Source organism: Setaria viridis, chromosome 1 (assembly GCF_005286985.2).
Source record: "Setaria viridis chromosome 1, Setaria_viridis_v4.0, whole genome shotgun sequence".
NCBI lineage: Eukaryota > Viridiplantae > Streptophyta > Magnoliopsida > Poales > Poaceae > Setaria > Setaria viridis.
Genome location: NC_048263.2, coordinates 5,498,551 through 5,512,887, shown reverse-complemented (window position 1 = coordinate 5,512,887; position 14,337 = coordinate 5,498,551). Strand labels below are relative to the sequence as shown.

The window sequence follows — 14,337 nt, the reverse complement described above, 5'->3', positions numbered from 1 at the left end:
CAGCGTGCGCTGGTGGAATGGAACTACTCGCTCTGTCGCTCAGATGGATGCTTTCAATGTCTATGCTGCCGTCGGAGATAGATGAGCCTGGAAGGGAAGAGTCGTTGACCTGGAGAGGCCGGCAGCGGCGCCGGCGCGGCACCGCAGGACAGCGTAACCGGCCGCCGCGAGGTCACCGCGGTGTGCTTCGAGGCCGGCACACGAGCAGAGTACCTCTTGACTTCGAATAGGCGCGATCGATGGCGCGGACACGGGCGCTACCGACGTCAGGGGCCACGTGTATCTTCTTACCCCGGACCGCAGCGGAGGAAGTCGCCGGCGGGCGCCGTGCAGGTGGCCGGTGATCTCGTCCAGCGCGACCGCAGGGATCACGCTGTGGCCGTGTCGGCGCGCGGCCCGCGGATCCTGGCAGCTGGCTCCGCCGCGCCGAGCGCAGCGTTTTGTTTCGTTTCGTCCAAGGGAACGGCAGAGAGCTCAGTCTTGGTCGACGTGGTGACGACCGCTACCTGGGAACATACTGGTGGAGCTATTCATTCGTCCAGATGGACGTACGGGTTCGGTAGCTGGTAAACTGGATTCAGATTGCAGAAGTCTCTTGAACATGAACAGTTCTAGCTGGTAAAACATCCTCTCTCTGTCAATATAACCAGTACATCGCTTGATTCTTCTGCGTTCCATATTACAATGCATCAGTTCTTACAATTCCAACCCACGCAATGACGCAACCCATAATGTCACAAGCAGACAGTAAGCACCAGGGTGCACCGCCAAGCAGACAGTAATGTCACATACCAGTTCAACCTCCAAGTAAACAGGAGTTCCGGACCTTATGTCGATGCTTCGTAGCTGCGTAAGCCTGATGATTGGGTGATTTGCTGGTATATGCAACATTTGAGCTCTCGGCCTAAAGGTCCTGAGTCACTATATCACAGTAGCGATACGTGAATCCCTCTCCCTCACTTTAAATACATCATGGTGTTTATTATGAGAGGTACATAAGCACAACATTTATTAGAAGACATCAGGGGGAAAACGTCCAGGCATAGAATTGTTCTGCTGAGCTTGCTTCAGATGCACTCTAAGCGCATAGTTATTTATCTGCAATGAACCACGATTCCCAGATTAACATTTTTACAGTAAAATGTGAAAGGGTCAAAATTGCAACAGGTGATGAGCGTGGAGTACCTCGAGAGTTTTTAGCTGCTCCTGGTACTGCAGCACCAACTGTTTCAGGCTGTCAACCTCCTGAGTCCTTGCATCAAACTCTTTTTGGCGCTCATGCTGTATCGCAACACCGCGCTTCAGAACAGCATTTTCGCGCAGTATTATTGCTAGTTGCTCCTTCAGCATCACATTTTCCTATGGACAAGTAAAAACATAACCACTTAGGCTTCCCAGCAAGCACAGGTCCAACAGATCAAAATGCCTAGTGATGCATGCTATAGTACCCTGTGCAAATTCTGCACTGCTTCAGGCCCAACTCGATCCATGATGGATTTTTCAAATGCTTCCAAAGCCCTGGAGGCACGAGCTCGTGCATCATCTATGTCGGAGGAGCTCATCATCTCTCTGACAAATAGCTCAACCCATTCGGAGCTATGATTATTTGTCTTATTAATATCAATTGCAGGGGGATGCTCAGTAACTACACGGCCATTACTGACAGTGCCTGTCCAAGATTGAGAATCATAAAGTTAGCATCAAAGGAAATGATTTATGAAGATGTAGCAAAATCAAGTGATTTCTGAATGTACATATCCTAGAACAAATAGAAGCCTAAGTAATACCCAAGAAAAAGAAAAGATAGAAGGCGAACTAAGACGGTTGGCACACCTGATAGTTAGCTTTAGCCAATACAAAGTACAGGCATTCGCTGCTACCTCAAATAAACACTGATAATACAAAGTGGGAAATCTGGATCAACAGGAAATAGGCATATGCTGCAATGTTGGAAAGACAACAAAAGATGCCTCCTTGATGGCATTGCCCAAAAATTTAGGCACACCAAGCAAGTGGATTTTTAACTGTAGCAAACATTAATCTAACAAAGTTCTTACCAGTAATCAAACATGTGAATGCACGACTAATATATGCTACAAATTATTTCATGCAACTGCCTTGTAATGAAATCCAATCAAGATACCTTCAGCTGACAACTTAAGAGCTGCCGATAGACCATTCTCTGATGCACCAACAGTAGCGGATAGGATAGCCTCAGCTGACTCCAAGCGCAGCTCAGTCAAACTTTTTATTGCAGAATCTAAATCATCTCCAGATGCCTCAAGAGCTCTTTCGAGCAACTGGCATCATTTTAGAAATCAGTATCAGTGTAACCCAAATGAAAATCAACATCATATACTTGATTTATTCACTACCAAGACAAGCTATAATCAAGAATACAATCATATCATTGCCAATCTCTAAAAAAATGGTAATATTCAAACGAAGTGCCCAGCTGCAGATAACAACCACATAACCAGAAACATATATTCCAAACAAAGGATACATGTCACAAAATATATGTGAATACCATGGCGATATAAGAAAATCTTACATGTGTGGGACACATGACATAGACCAATATAAATGTTGTTAGTTGTTAGCTAGCACAAATGGGTACAGGTTTTTCCAAAAGCTTACTATATCAAAATACGTGGGTGATTGTCAAATGTACATTGGACCTATCAGTATCATCTACATATTTACAATAGTCCAATACATCTCAAACAGAATTGATATAAATATCTAGTTCGATTCAGTGTTTTAAATAGCGGGCTATAGAATTTAGCAGAGAGCTATGCTCAGTCGTTATAGCGTCGCTACAGACTGCTATTTAGTGTAACACTGTCGTGGCGGCAATCAGCCGCTATTTAAAACATTGGTTCCATTGAATTCATATGAGTGAAAGCACCATTTTCAATAAATAATGAAATGAGAATTGTAATTCCACAAAATAAATAACATCACATAGGGCACTGCCAAGTGCAAGAAGGAAAGGTGACACACTACCATGAAAAAAACTTCCTGAACTTGCAAACCCAATACGAGCTTCAAATAAACACGAACTTCAAAACTGGACAGCTCATAAACAGATAACTTTTTAAGATTCTGAGAAATGGTCAGGCATCAGAACATCAAACTTTTTGGTGGGTATTCCAAACAAGGCACAAAAACTAGATGAAAGTTGAGATAATCTTGCCATTTGAGCGATTATAAACTACTATGTCCTCAACTGGGAACCATTTGGGCGATTATAAACTACTATGTCCTCAAACTGGGAATTTCACATGTCAGTATTCATATTTTCTCTGCTTGATGAACACCCAAGTACAATTCTTTGTTTAATTCATAAGCATTGTGTAAAAAAAAATGAACAGAAATGCATCAAATGTTTTAGCTCCATTTTTTGCTTGAAAACAGATATGCCAATCATCTAAATGCCTCAACCTAACTTCACTTAGTAAAAACACTGCACAACAAGTTATGCAATAAAAACCAAAACTTTAGAACAAAGAGAGTCCTGTTCCACCAGACACTATAGCTTAAAAAAATTGCAAAATCATGAATCTACTACCATAAGAATGTGTATTTTTCGCATCCAAGTGCTCACACCAAAATCGATACCATCTAGATCCACCTAGCTGGAGCAGCCTTATCTGATACGCAGTAGCAAGATCTAGATTCTAAAACGCGCTACCCATGAAATAGAAAATTCGGTTAGAACCAAATGAGCCACCTTTCCGCATCCAAGCGCCATTTCTCACCGAATTTTGCTAATTATAGATAAACAAAGCACGTAGACGAACCTGGGGATCCATGTCCGGGAAGAGGGGGAGTAGGTGGTGGAGCAGCGCCTCCCTCCGGCGAGCCGGGGAGCAGCGAGCCCGCTTGGAGGGATGATGGTGATGGGGAGGGGACGGAGGGGAGGAAGGGGAAGGTATAAGCTCGTCGCCGAAGATGGAGGAGGACCTCTTGCCGCACACTACCGCAGACATGGTGGCCCCCGCCGCCGCCTCGCCGCGCCGCCGATCCGTTCGCCGCCGCCGCCGCCGCCGATCGCGCTACTCGCCCCCGCCGGCGCCGGACACCATCTGGCCCGCCGGGGCCCGGCCGGTGCGCCCCTCCTCACACGGTGATCCACGGCGGGATGGAGAGCTTGGGGTGCGGGGTTCCGAGGAGGCGCGCGCGGGGGGTGTCCGGACGGTGGCGGTGGCGGAGAGAGGAGGCGGCGGCGCTGGTTCGGGGATGGGGGAATTGCGTTGCTTGGTTTGGTTGGGTTGGGTTTGATGGTTGGCGACGCTGGGCTTGAAGGTTTGTGTGGCACGTCACATTTTTATGGGCGTTGCGATATTCGCGGCTCTGGTTATGTGTGTTTTCTTTTCACAGGCGGTGTTGTTGCTTCTTTTTGGGCTTTTGGCTGCTGCATGCTGGAGCTGGAGTGGAATGTCTACGCGAGGGCACTAGATGTTAGTAATAATTCAATCCAGATTTTCTGCATTGTGATTAAGATTTCTAGAGTTTTTAACAATATAATTCAGCGTGTTGCTCAGTACTTTAGTACTCCATCTATTCTAAATTATAAATAGTTTTAACTTTTGTAGGTTCGTAGCTTCCAACATGTATCTAGATATACATTATGTCTAGATACGCAGAAAAAATATGTATCTAGTACAATTTGAAATGGTGAAAGTATGTTTCAATGATTGGATGGTAGAAATAGAGCTGAAAAAAACTTAAGCATAATGCCGGACATCTTGAATTGTAGTATAGTCATTTTTAAAACTTAAGCATAACCTAACCTATGGCAAATAATTTTATTGCTGCAAAAAGTGATACCAGTCCAAGCAAAATGTGATACTAGTATACTACCTGGGTGGCTGGGTCACATGGGCTTACTTGGATCCTGTCCGTCAGCTGCTGGGCTATGCATACCTTGTTAGTTCCATCTTCGAAGAGACATCCTAGCTCACGCTTCTCAACCTTCGTTTCTCCTCGCCTGGAAGAAACTTTACCGTGACTTCGATGCCCGGTGGGGGGATCGGAGTTGGTATCGTGCACATGTCCACCTCCGTCGCAAAGAATCCTTCGCCCTCGTATTCTTCTTCCCTTTTCTCCTCGTCCCCCCGGCGTTATCCGTTGGTCGACCAGGTGGCTGGCTCTCCATCGCCGACCACGGCCTCTCCACCCTTTCCACTTTTTTTAGCTTGCCCGCTCACGTGTCCGGGGGAACAAATTCGTGCTGTTCCGATGGATCGTTGCTCCGCTCCACGGGGTCGGCAGCGTGCCAGAGCATATACGTGCCTCGTCATCCAGCGATTTTGTGCCGTTGGAACAGCACGCTCCAGCTGCGGGCGCGCGTGTGGGTCGGAGCATGCATGGAGCATACAGCGACATGATACTTTCTCATGAAAAAGAAACAGTTTTCGACCTCTGCAACCAACCGTATAGAGCCAAGTGCTTACAACATCTACACCTTCAGTTTCAAGCTGATCGCAAGAATAGAGATTACACTACTAAGAAGAAAAGGGAAATAATCAAAACGACATGATACTGGGCTACACAAGCCATCACAACTCTCAAGAGAAAATGGAAGGGGCATTGCCGCCCAGGTAATGCATGTTCAGAAGGTAAAACAAACTAAGGGTGGTTTGGTTATCTAGGAGCTCCTAAAATTCTTGTCACATCGAATGTTTAGATACTAATTATGAGTATTAAATATAGACTAATTACAAAACCAATTGCACAGATGGAGATTAATTTATGAGACGAATCTATAAAATTTAATTAGTCCATGATTTGACAATGTGATGCTACAGTAACCATTTGCTAATGATAAATTAATTAGGCTTAATAGATTCATCTCGTAAATTAACCTCCATTTGTGTAATTAATTTTATAATTAGTTTTATAATTAGCATTCGAATATTCGATGTGACACGAACTAAACTTTAGTCCATGAAACCAAACACCCCTTATCCAGACAAATGATGGAGAGAGGAGTCCATTTTCCAGGCTCAGCAACCGCGTGCCTTGGAACATTGCCGTTCCCAACCATTCCTTTCTTTTGCATTTGTTTTTTTTTCATTATCAATATGTTGTAACGCACGTACTCACTTCAAAATTTGGGAACAGTACAAACAGAGGGCAGTTATTCACAGCTCAAGAATAGACCACCACCACCGCACACAGTGACACAAACACCTCTACTACAGCCTACAAACAAAATCGCATTTCCATCAAGCATGGAAACGGTGTCTCCTTTGGTTTTCTCGTTCATGTGGTATGGGAACAGAAGCTCGGAATGGTGTCATTGCGTCAGTATACCCATCTGCTGCAGGGCGAACCTCAGGTCATCGGTCGTGTAGCCCTCGACGCCGATGATATTTGAGCTGTCGAGCGCGACGACATCCTGCAAGGGGTATCTCCTGACGGTGTGGATCCTGTTTACAGGGATGTTGAATTCGCCCTTCAGGATGACGGTCCTGTGGAGACCACCCAGCAGCTCCTCGTAATCTGAATCGCCACTTTCGCCGACGAGGACTGCCACATTGGGTACCTCTATCCCCCAACGTAAACACAAGTACCTAATGGAAAAAAAAATGTCATCGGTGGTAACAATATGATACACATGTGCAGACTAAGAGCTTATTGAAGTTACGCACAAAGCTCTCTATTCAGCAAACTTTAGGGCATATTGGTACTATTCATGAGAACTTTGCTTTTGCTTCAAAAAAAATAATAATAGAAAAGACAACTTTGCTTTGAGACAATAATAGAGCTTCCATCAACTCGTGAAAGAATCCTACTGAATGTTAAATATCTATTCAAAGCGAAAGCATGCAAAGGGAAGGCACAATCTTATACTAAAACTTGAGGGGATTTATAACAAAATGAACTGCAGTCGGGTCATCTGAACACAATAGTAACTAATGGAGTATGAGGTTACAACATCTCAGACTTCTTTGGCTAGGGGATTGTGACCAAATCCTTCGAATTTTGATCATATTTGAACTACATCCTGAATTCCTACCTATCCAGTCCATCCAGACGAGCCCTTAATGTTTTGCTTGTACGAACACACGTTCGTAAAATTTTTAATAAAATTAGTAGGAAATCTAAAATGCAGATACAATACCTTAAAGATATAAGCTGGTAACTGAAGGGATGACAAATAAATAAATAATAAAAATAAATAAAAATGCCAAACCTTAGAGCCTGAGAACGTGATGCGTGAATAGGGACTACAGATAATCTTGTAGCACTGTGGTTATACAATGCATTGCAACGGAGAGATTGGATTCTCATCAACTTCCTCAACTCCTTCAAAGGAGGGAGCTACATAAGAAAATAGTCATGTCAAAGGTCATGCAAGGAAAATGGTGGTAAATACTTAAATGAAGGGATGTGCACACGGAGTTTCAAGAAAGTAACATATGGCTGGGAAATTAAAGGCTTACATGATTGGGATTAACCACTCTAAATGCAAGACAATAGGTTGAAGAGTGTTCTGGATCTTCAAAAATAATTTGCCTCTCTGTTCTCCCCTTTCTTTCTACCACTGAAGTGGCCCACTTCACTAGATACTTCCTTAGGCCTTCTCCTCCCCAACGATACTCGATATGTGACTGGTGATTTTGATCTAATGCAAATGTAATCTTGGAATTGTTTGGCGTTTCACCAGAGTATGAAGGATAATAAATGTTGCTCCCACTATTACAGATGAAAGCATCAAAATCAGTGGGAAGCATGCCTGCAGGTACTAGCAATGAATATATCTCTGATATTGTGAGTGAAGTTGACAGCACAAAACCAGTTGAATCCGACATGTTTTGTGTCCGTATGACCTCAATAGCATTTCTGATTATCTTAACTAGATCTTCCTTGCTAACAGAGTCTACAGAAATAACAATGATATGCTTCCTTCCTGAAATAGGTGTATTACTCTGCTCCTCTGTGTCACCGATAGCAGGAGACCTCGGGCCAAGAGTTAAGATCCTTGACAGGTAATTCTTGCAGTGCTCAGGCCATGAGAATTGGTGAATATTTTTCAGTCCATTCTCTCTGCACCTTGACCAAAGTTGTTTGTCAGAAAGAAGTTTGTAGAGGGCATCTGCAATGGCATTCTGATCATGTGGATCAACAAGGAGACCGTTGTTCAGGACCTGCATTAGCATCAACAAGAAAAACCAATGTAGAAATGTAACATATTTTTCAAAAACAAAGTACGTGTACCAAAGGACTAACGGAAGGAAAACACACCTGATTAATTTCAACAGGGGCTCCATTTTTTGTTGCGATTATAGGCAAACCATTCATAGCAGCCTGCTCATGGATACAACAAATTGGTTGTAACTAGGATACAGAGACAATATAGTACGGTAATAGCAGCAAATAGTAAATTGGAATCTCAAGAGTTCTGACCTCTATCAGAGTAACCCCAAATTGTTCAAAGTAAGCTACATTTACGAAAGCTCCCTGCAGAAAGATAGCGTACGATCAGCATCCAAGTGTATAGTAAAGGAACACAACTCCTAAGGATGTAACAAGTTCAGCTGCTATTAAATAAACCATGGCTTCTAGTTCACAAAATCAAGAATCCATTCTTCCTTTTTTACTTGATTTTTTTATATATCTCAAATGTATGACTTTCTGTGCTAGAACCAGATAAACAAGTACAAAACAAGAACCTCAAATGATATGTTCCATACCAAAGGAAAAGAGTGTACCTTTGTTCTTGCAGCTAAACGATAAATGTCGGGAACTTCTGAGTGCTTATGATGCTTGGGGTATGCCACTTGACCATACAAGTCATATTCATCAATCAATGTAAGCACTGATGTCAGCACAGCAGCACTCATATTGTGCATCTTAGAAATAGCTTCACGATTACCCATTATCAATGTCTGCAATACAAAACCAGAAATAAGCACAAAAGATAAGATCATTCAACATCCTAAGGGTTGTGGTTAAGGTCCTGTAACAAAAAAAAAAGAATATCAGGACAAGTAATATCAATCTTACAAGATTTGCAAGCTCCCTTAGTGGCCGACATTCACCAAATGCCTTTACAAGTGTTGTAATATTCTTCTCAGGATAAGGGCGAGCAACAGCTAGAATCATAGGCTTCCTGGGATTTGTAAAGAAGCGCATTATCTGCCACCAGTTGTACACATATGTATAGTCAGTGTTTAAAATTTGAAATGCAGGTTTGACAGGTCAAAATAAATCATCTACGTTAACAATTGAATAAATGCTTAATTAATGACTTAGTGTGCAAAGTGTGCTGTAGAAAACGCAGTGACCTGAGACCAAATAGGTGGATCCTCAGATGCTGGGCATGGATTCTCTTCTTCACTATCCATATCAAAATCATGAATGATGTGGCCAAATTCAACTCCAGGAGGAATTATCTGCAACAGCCATGAAGAGAAAATAAGAGAAAAATCAAAGCCACAATAGACAATTGGTGCAATTACATCTTGTGCTAATTGCCTGGAAAGAATATACTTGCAACGTTCAAAGTTACAGCAGGAGGATAGTAGAATGTGTACTTACAACCATACGAGGCATAAAACGGCCATAACAATTAGCACCACGTTTTACTCTTGCTCGAAGCTTTCTTGCAAGTATAACCTCAAAACCATCATACAAGTTCCACTGCTCTTCTATCTCTTGCCTGGTGCTTGCAATGACGATCTCAGACGCATCAAGAGATAGCTCCTCTGCCTCAATTCGGCACATTATTTTGTATGTCATATTTATTTGTTCCCTTGTTTTTCGCCCTTGTTTGAGAAGCCCTTCCAATTTATCTTTCCCAAGAAAATGTCCCGTGAACGCCATAGGAAGGTTAAGTGCTCCAGAAAGTAGAGCAGCAGCAATTCCTGCACTGGCATAATGCCCATGAATCACAGCAGGCCATACTGGATGTCGGAAGCCAATTTCTTCACCTATGGCCTTTGACATCTTCACAATATGGCTGAGTGCACCATCAACAAATTCTTGAATGAAAGGCCATAGCTGTTCTTTAGCTAGATACTTGTCTTTTGGACCAAACGGTATCCGTATTATATATGCACCACTATTCTCTCCTCTTTCTTGTTTAGAATTTTTACCACTTGTTGAAACCAACAATTCCACTGGTTCACCATAACTGCGATCAAAATTTGGTGCTAAGATTTGTCTTGTTAGCAGATCAACCCGGTAAACTCCAGGAGATGAACTCAATGCTTTAGCAAGTTCGACCACATATTTGACCTACAAAAATGTTGAAATATATTGTTTACTCATCTAACCTTTACATAGGTGGGAAATATCAGATGACAAAATATAAATGTGAATGTGCTGTGTCTTTTCTAGGTATGTTCATTTGTAATGGAGAAAACAAGTGTGACCGATCAAATACTAAAATCAATGACACAAAATCTAAATGTTTTTGAGTGATAGAGCAAAATAATAGAAATTCCAATACAGGAGGAAAAGTATCCAATTATAATTAGATGACAACCGCTGAGTATCATATAGGAGTAGAAGTTTTTTTTTTTCCTTGCAAAATATAGAACCTACTTAAACTCCCATTAAGATACATTCTTCAGTAAAATTTGAGTTGTGAAGAAATAGGAATCTTTGTAATTTTTTAAGAAATAATCATCAAGTCAAACTTGAGTTGTCAAATATTGGAAGTGTGCGCAATATAATAGATCATGATGTGCACTTGTACATGTCAATAAAAGTTGTTATCTTATTAGCTGAGTGCAGCAAAGTTACCTGGCCACCTGTATCTGAATCCCGGCCAAGCTCCATATTCTCACCACGGACAAGACCATGTAGACTGCAGTATAAAGTGCAGATTGATTAACAAAGGCTATATGCCAGTGATGAGTTCCAAATTGCATATTAGCCACTGTAAAACCGGCTAGCTGCCCATATGCCACTAGAGTCGTGAGCGATTCATTTGGCTTTCCACTAACACTGACAGTAGGGAAACGCCATAAGATTTACGCATTTGTCAGAACAAAGAAATCAGTGCCCCTCCAAATACTAAAAGAATAGAAGAAATCATTTCTTCCTTGCTCCCTACGGAAAAAGATTTGGAAGAACCTGATTGTTTATCCATCAAAAAGGACCATAACCTCTTACTCTTAGTGCGCATATGTTTATTAAATCACCAAAATAGAGGTGGAAACATTTCTTTTAAAGGAGTATCATCTATACCTGATCAATACTATGTATAGCTTGTCAATTGAACTTGTCTTAGGTGAGCTCCCTGTTGTGCTGTCACCATACGCAACAGATGGATCACCAGCATCTTCTCCCTTTTCTCCTTCAAACAGATCTTCAGACATATCTGCAGTAGCATCAGCTCGTGTTTTCTCGGTTTCTGGCTGGCGTTTCAACATACGACAGGCTTCTTCCTTCTCAAACTGCATATCCAAATATGTATAAATAGAGGACAATTTTAGAAAGAGAAGAATAGACAAAACTCTAATATTTGGCCTCTCATGGAAGCAGGAATAGAACATCAGGACCTCTGCGCTCTTTGATATAAAAAAACTTATGTGGTACAATTAACACAGCATTGGGTACTACATAGTCATAGTTACAAAAGAGGTATAAATGTAAAACGGCAGGCCAAGTGGTAAATCAGAGGTAGACTAATGGTCTGTTTGGATTGTGGTACCGTCCCGTACAGGCTCAGTTCATCCGTCATGAAACCAAGCCGCGGAAGATGGGGTCATCTGATGATTTTTGAGGAATCAGCGAATCAATGAAGACCCCTCGCAGGGAAGCCTAGGAAGGATCACTTTGTGATAGACCAGATCGATCAAGGTCAGATGTAGGTTCAGGTGGTACCAGATTGGTCTGTCTGTCAATCGAGACATGCCCTAAGAATACTGTAAAGTGCTTAACAATGCGACAGGGAACTATAGTCAAAATGGAATGTGATGTGTTATGAGAACACAATAATAGCCAGGGTCCAGGGAGAGCTTTGGAATATACGAAAGGATGCCCGAATGTTATAGGCCGAGTCAGAATGGCCAATTGACTCAGATACTTAGCTAGTGGGCAGTGGACATTCATGAAATTCCCTTGTTCCCAGCATCTGTCACAATTGCTTTAGCTGCTAGACAAGGAAAGGCATTTACAAACTAACAACGATTAGAAACATAGGAGGAGGAGCTGACAAACTTGGGATTTATTAGAAGTGGGCAAGCTGTAACATCAAAGCTGTATCAGAAGGCAATGACGTCTGAAAGCAAACTCTCCCAAGTCAATATAGTGTTCTGTTTTTATGCATCTCATCTTAACTGATCGAGTTGCGTCCAAACGTCACCTAGCAACATCTGTGCAATTTCTGGCAAGGGATCCCTTCTGGCAATAACTAGGGAAAAAAAGCACTCGTCTATCCAACTCGCTCGAGCTAATCACCAACCTCTCGGTAGAATGGTCGCCACGAACTCCATCCAACGCCGAACGATACTTTGAACTAGCACGGTCCAAGGAGAGAAAAGCAACCGGCGAAAGAACCGAGCTCACCTCCTTCTTCTTCCTGGCGAGGTTCCAGATCCTCCACGTCATGTTCTCGAGCCGCGTGTTCCTCTCCTGCGGGCTCCTCATCGCGTTCGCCTGCAGACACGGCACGCCCAGATCGGTGATGGAATCAGAGCAGCAGCAACGGGAGAGAGGAGTCGGAATTGCGGTGGGCGCATCGGCGACGGACGTACGCGCAGCCATGTCTTGTAGAGGTCGGTCTCGTCGTACCCGGTGATGACCTCCTCGACGAAGTAGCGCGCGGGGGAGAAATGGCCGCGCTCGCGGAGGAGGAGGGAGGGCCGGTCGCCGCCGATGGCCGCCTTTCCGGCGTCCAGGATGGCGTCGAGGTAGCTGTTGATCCAGTTGTCGTTGCCCGCCATCGCCGCCGCCGGCGAGGAGATCCCGGCGAGATCGGGGGGACGGAATGGGAGAGTGGAGAAGGCTAGGCGGAGGGAGGGAGAAAAGGAGAGGAGGAGGTGAGGAGAAATAAGCTAGCCTAGTTAAAAAAAAGATATATATAAAAAAAGCGTTGGAATTGTTATATTGCAAAAAAAAAGGAAAGGTGTCCTCACAATGGGGTGAGTAGCCAACAAGAAAATGGTAAGGTGGCATGGTGACATAAATGCTTGTTTAATTCAATTGGGTTAGTCGATTTCAGATTAAGTTTAATCTTGAATAAAAAAGTTTGAATTAATATATGCAGTTTTCATCTTTGATTTGGTTTTGGGTTTCTCTTATGCTCAATTTTCCATCATTGCCGACAAAAGATGTAGGAGGGGTTACTATTTTCGTACACACTCAAGATCAGGTTATCTGGACCCCAAGACTCTTAGGGACGTTTGGTTTCATGGACTAAAGTCTTTTGATTAAAATTTGCACTTTTTAGTCACTAAACACCTAAACAGGTGGACTAAAGTTTGGACTAAATCCTTTAATCCTCTAGTCCACAAAACTGGACTGAACTAGATTAAAGGATATTGGGGACAACCCTACCCGTCATTTATTGCCCACCCTCCTACCCAGCTCCCTCCTGCCCGCCACCTCCCTCCCACCCGGCCTCCTTCCACCCGCCGCCGCCCTCCCGCTCGCCTCCCGCGTCCGGCTGCCGCTCCTCCACCCGCGCCTACCCACTGTTGCTCCCCTCCCCTTGCTGTTGCTGCCTACCTATGCGTGCCCACCGCTGCTCCTTCCCCTCACCTACGCGGCGGCACTCAGCCGCATCGCGGCTGCACCGTCGGAGCTCGCTTGCCCCGCAGCTAGGCGGCGGAGCTTCAACGTGCGACAGTGCTCACCCACCATGGGGGAGAGGCGACGAGAAGGACTGTCGCCGCCCTCTCGGGGTCCTTCGACGGTCAAATCAATGTGTTGCCGCCCCGTTGAGCCTCCCCAGCGTCCAAATCAACGCGACGCCGCCCCCTTGAGCTCACCTTGCGGCCGAATCGACGAGCCTCCGTCTCGTCGCCGATTCGAGGCTCCTCCATTCGGGCCAATCCTCCGCTCGCTCTGTTGCTCGCCGGCGCACAAAGGATCTTGCCTGCACCGCACGGGAGTTCGCATGTGGCGGGATAGGTTAGGCACGCCTGGACGGTGCTCCACCGGTGCTAGAGATGGAGATTAGGGGCGGCGGACAGTGGGTAGAAGCTTAAACCAGCGGTAGTTGGAGTTCCAGCAGTAGTAGGCGCAGGGGTACCAGGAGGGTAGAGAAGAAGGATAAAAGTATCTTTGTTCAATAGTATATGTGAACTTTATTTACGAACTTTAGTCTATTTTAGTTCGCGGAAGAGTGGGACTGAAGGAACCAAACTA

At 44.0% G+C, this 14,337-nt stretch overlaps 2 protein-coding genes across 2 annotated transcripts; both read right to left on the bottom strand.

Moving 5' to 3' along the window:
* Nucleotides 1–616: 616 nt before the first annotated feature.
* On the bottom strand, nucleotides 617–4,321 carry LOC117837624 (uncharacterized). Its single transcript, XM_034717351.2, has 5 exons — nucleotides 3,807–4,321; nucleotides 2,144–2,300; nucleotides 1,449–1,669; nucleotides 1,186–1,359; nucleotides 617–1,098 (listed from the first exon to the last, which is right to left on the bottom strand). Exons 1-5 carry the CDS (start codon nucleotides 3,993–3,995, stop codon nucleotides 1,012–1,014), a joined length of 828 nt encoding a protein of 275 aa, XP_034573242.1. The 5' UTR covers nucleotides 3,996–4,321; the 3' UTR covers nucleotides 617–1,011.
* Nucleotides 4,322–6,093: 1,772 nt separating this feature from the next.
* Nucleotides 6,094–12,942, bottom strand: LOC117837615 (probable sucrose-phosphate synthase 2). Its single transcript, XM_034717339.2, has 13 exons — nucleotides 12,723–12,942; nucleotides 12,535–12,624; nucleotides 11,212–11,420; nucleotides 10,765–10,828; nucleotides 9,556–10,254; nucleotides 9,303–9,410; nucleotides 9,022–9,153; nucleotides 8,727–8,903; nucleotides 8,422–8,475; nucleotides 8,260–8,322; nucleotides 7,458–8,162; nucleotides 7,208–7,335; nucleotides 6,094–6,584 (listed from the first exon to the last, which is right to left on the bottom strand). Exons 1-13 carry the CDS (start codon nucleotides 12,909–12,911, stop codon nucleotides 6,308–6,310), a joined length of 2,895 nt encoding a protein of 964 aa, XP_034573230.1. The 5' UTR covers nucleotides 12,912–12,942; the 3' UTR covers nucleotides 6,094–6,307.
* Between the last annotated feature and the right edge of the window lie 1,395 nt (nucleotides 12,943–14,337).

Bases quoted from the DNA above. Each gene is read 5' to 3' on its own strand.
- LOC117837624 (XM_034717351.2), bottom strand. From the start codon at position 3,995: ATGTCTGCGGTAGTGTGCGGCAAGAGGTCCTCCTCCATCTTCGGCGAC. The intron at 1,360-1,448 runs GTACTATAGCAT...ACTTGTCCATAG, and splicing joins CAGTGCAGAATTTGCACAGG to GAAAATGTGATGCTGAAGGA. The intron at 1,099-1,185 runs GTACTCCACGCT...GGTTCATTGCAG, and splicing joins AGCAGCTAAAAACTCTCGAG to ATAAATAACTATGCGCTTAG.
- LOC117837615 (XM_034717339.2), bottom strand. From the start codon at position 12,911: ATGGCGGGCAACGACAACTGGATCAACAGCTACCTCGACGCCATCCTG. The intron at 9,411-9,555 runs GTAAGTACACAT...TGGCTGTTGCAG, and splicing joins GTTTTATGCCTCGTATGGTT to ATAATTCCTCCTGGAGTTGA. The intron at 8,163-8,259 runs GTGTGTTTTCCT...ATGCTAATGCAG, and splicing joins CCCCTGTTGAAATTAATCAG to GTCCTGAACAACGGTCTCCT.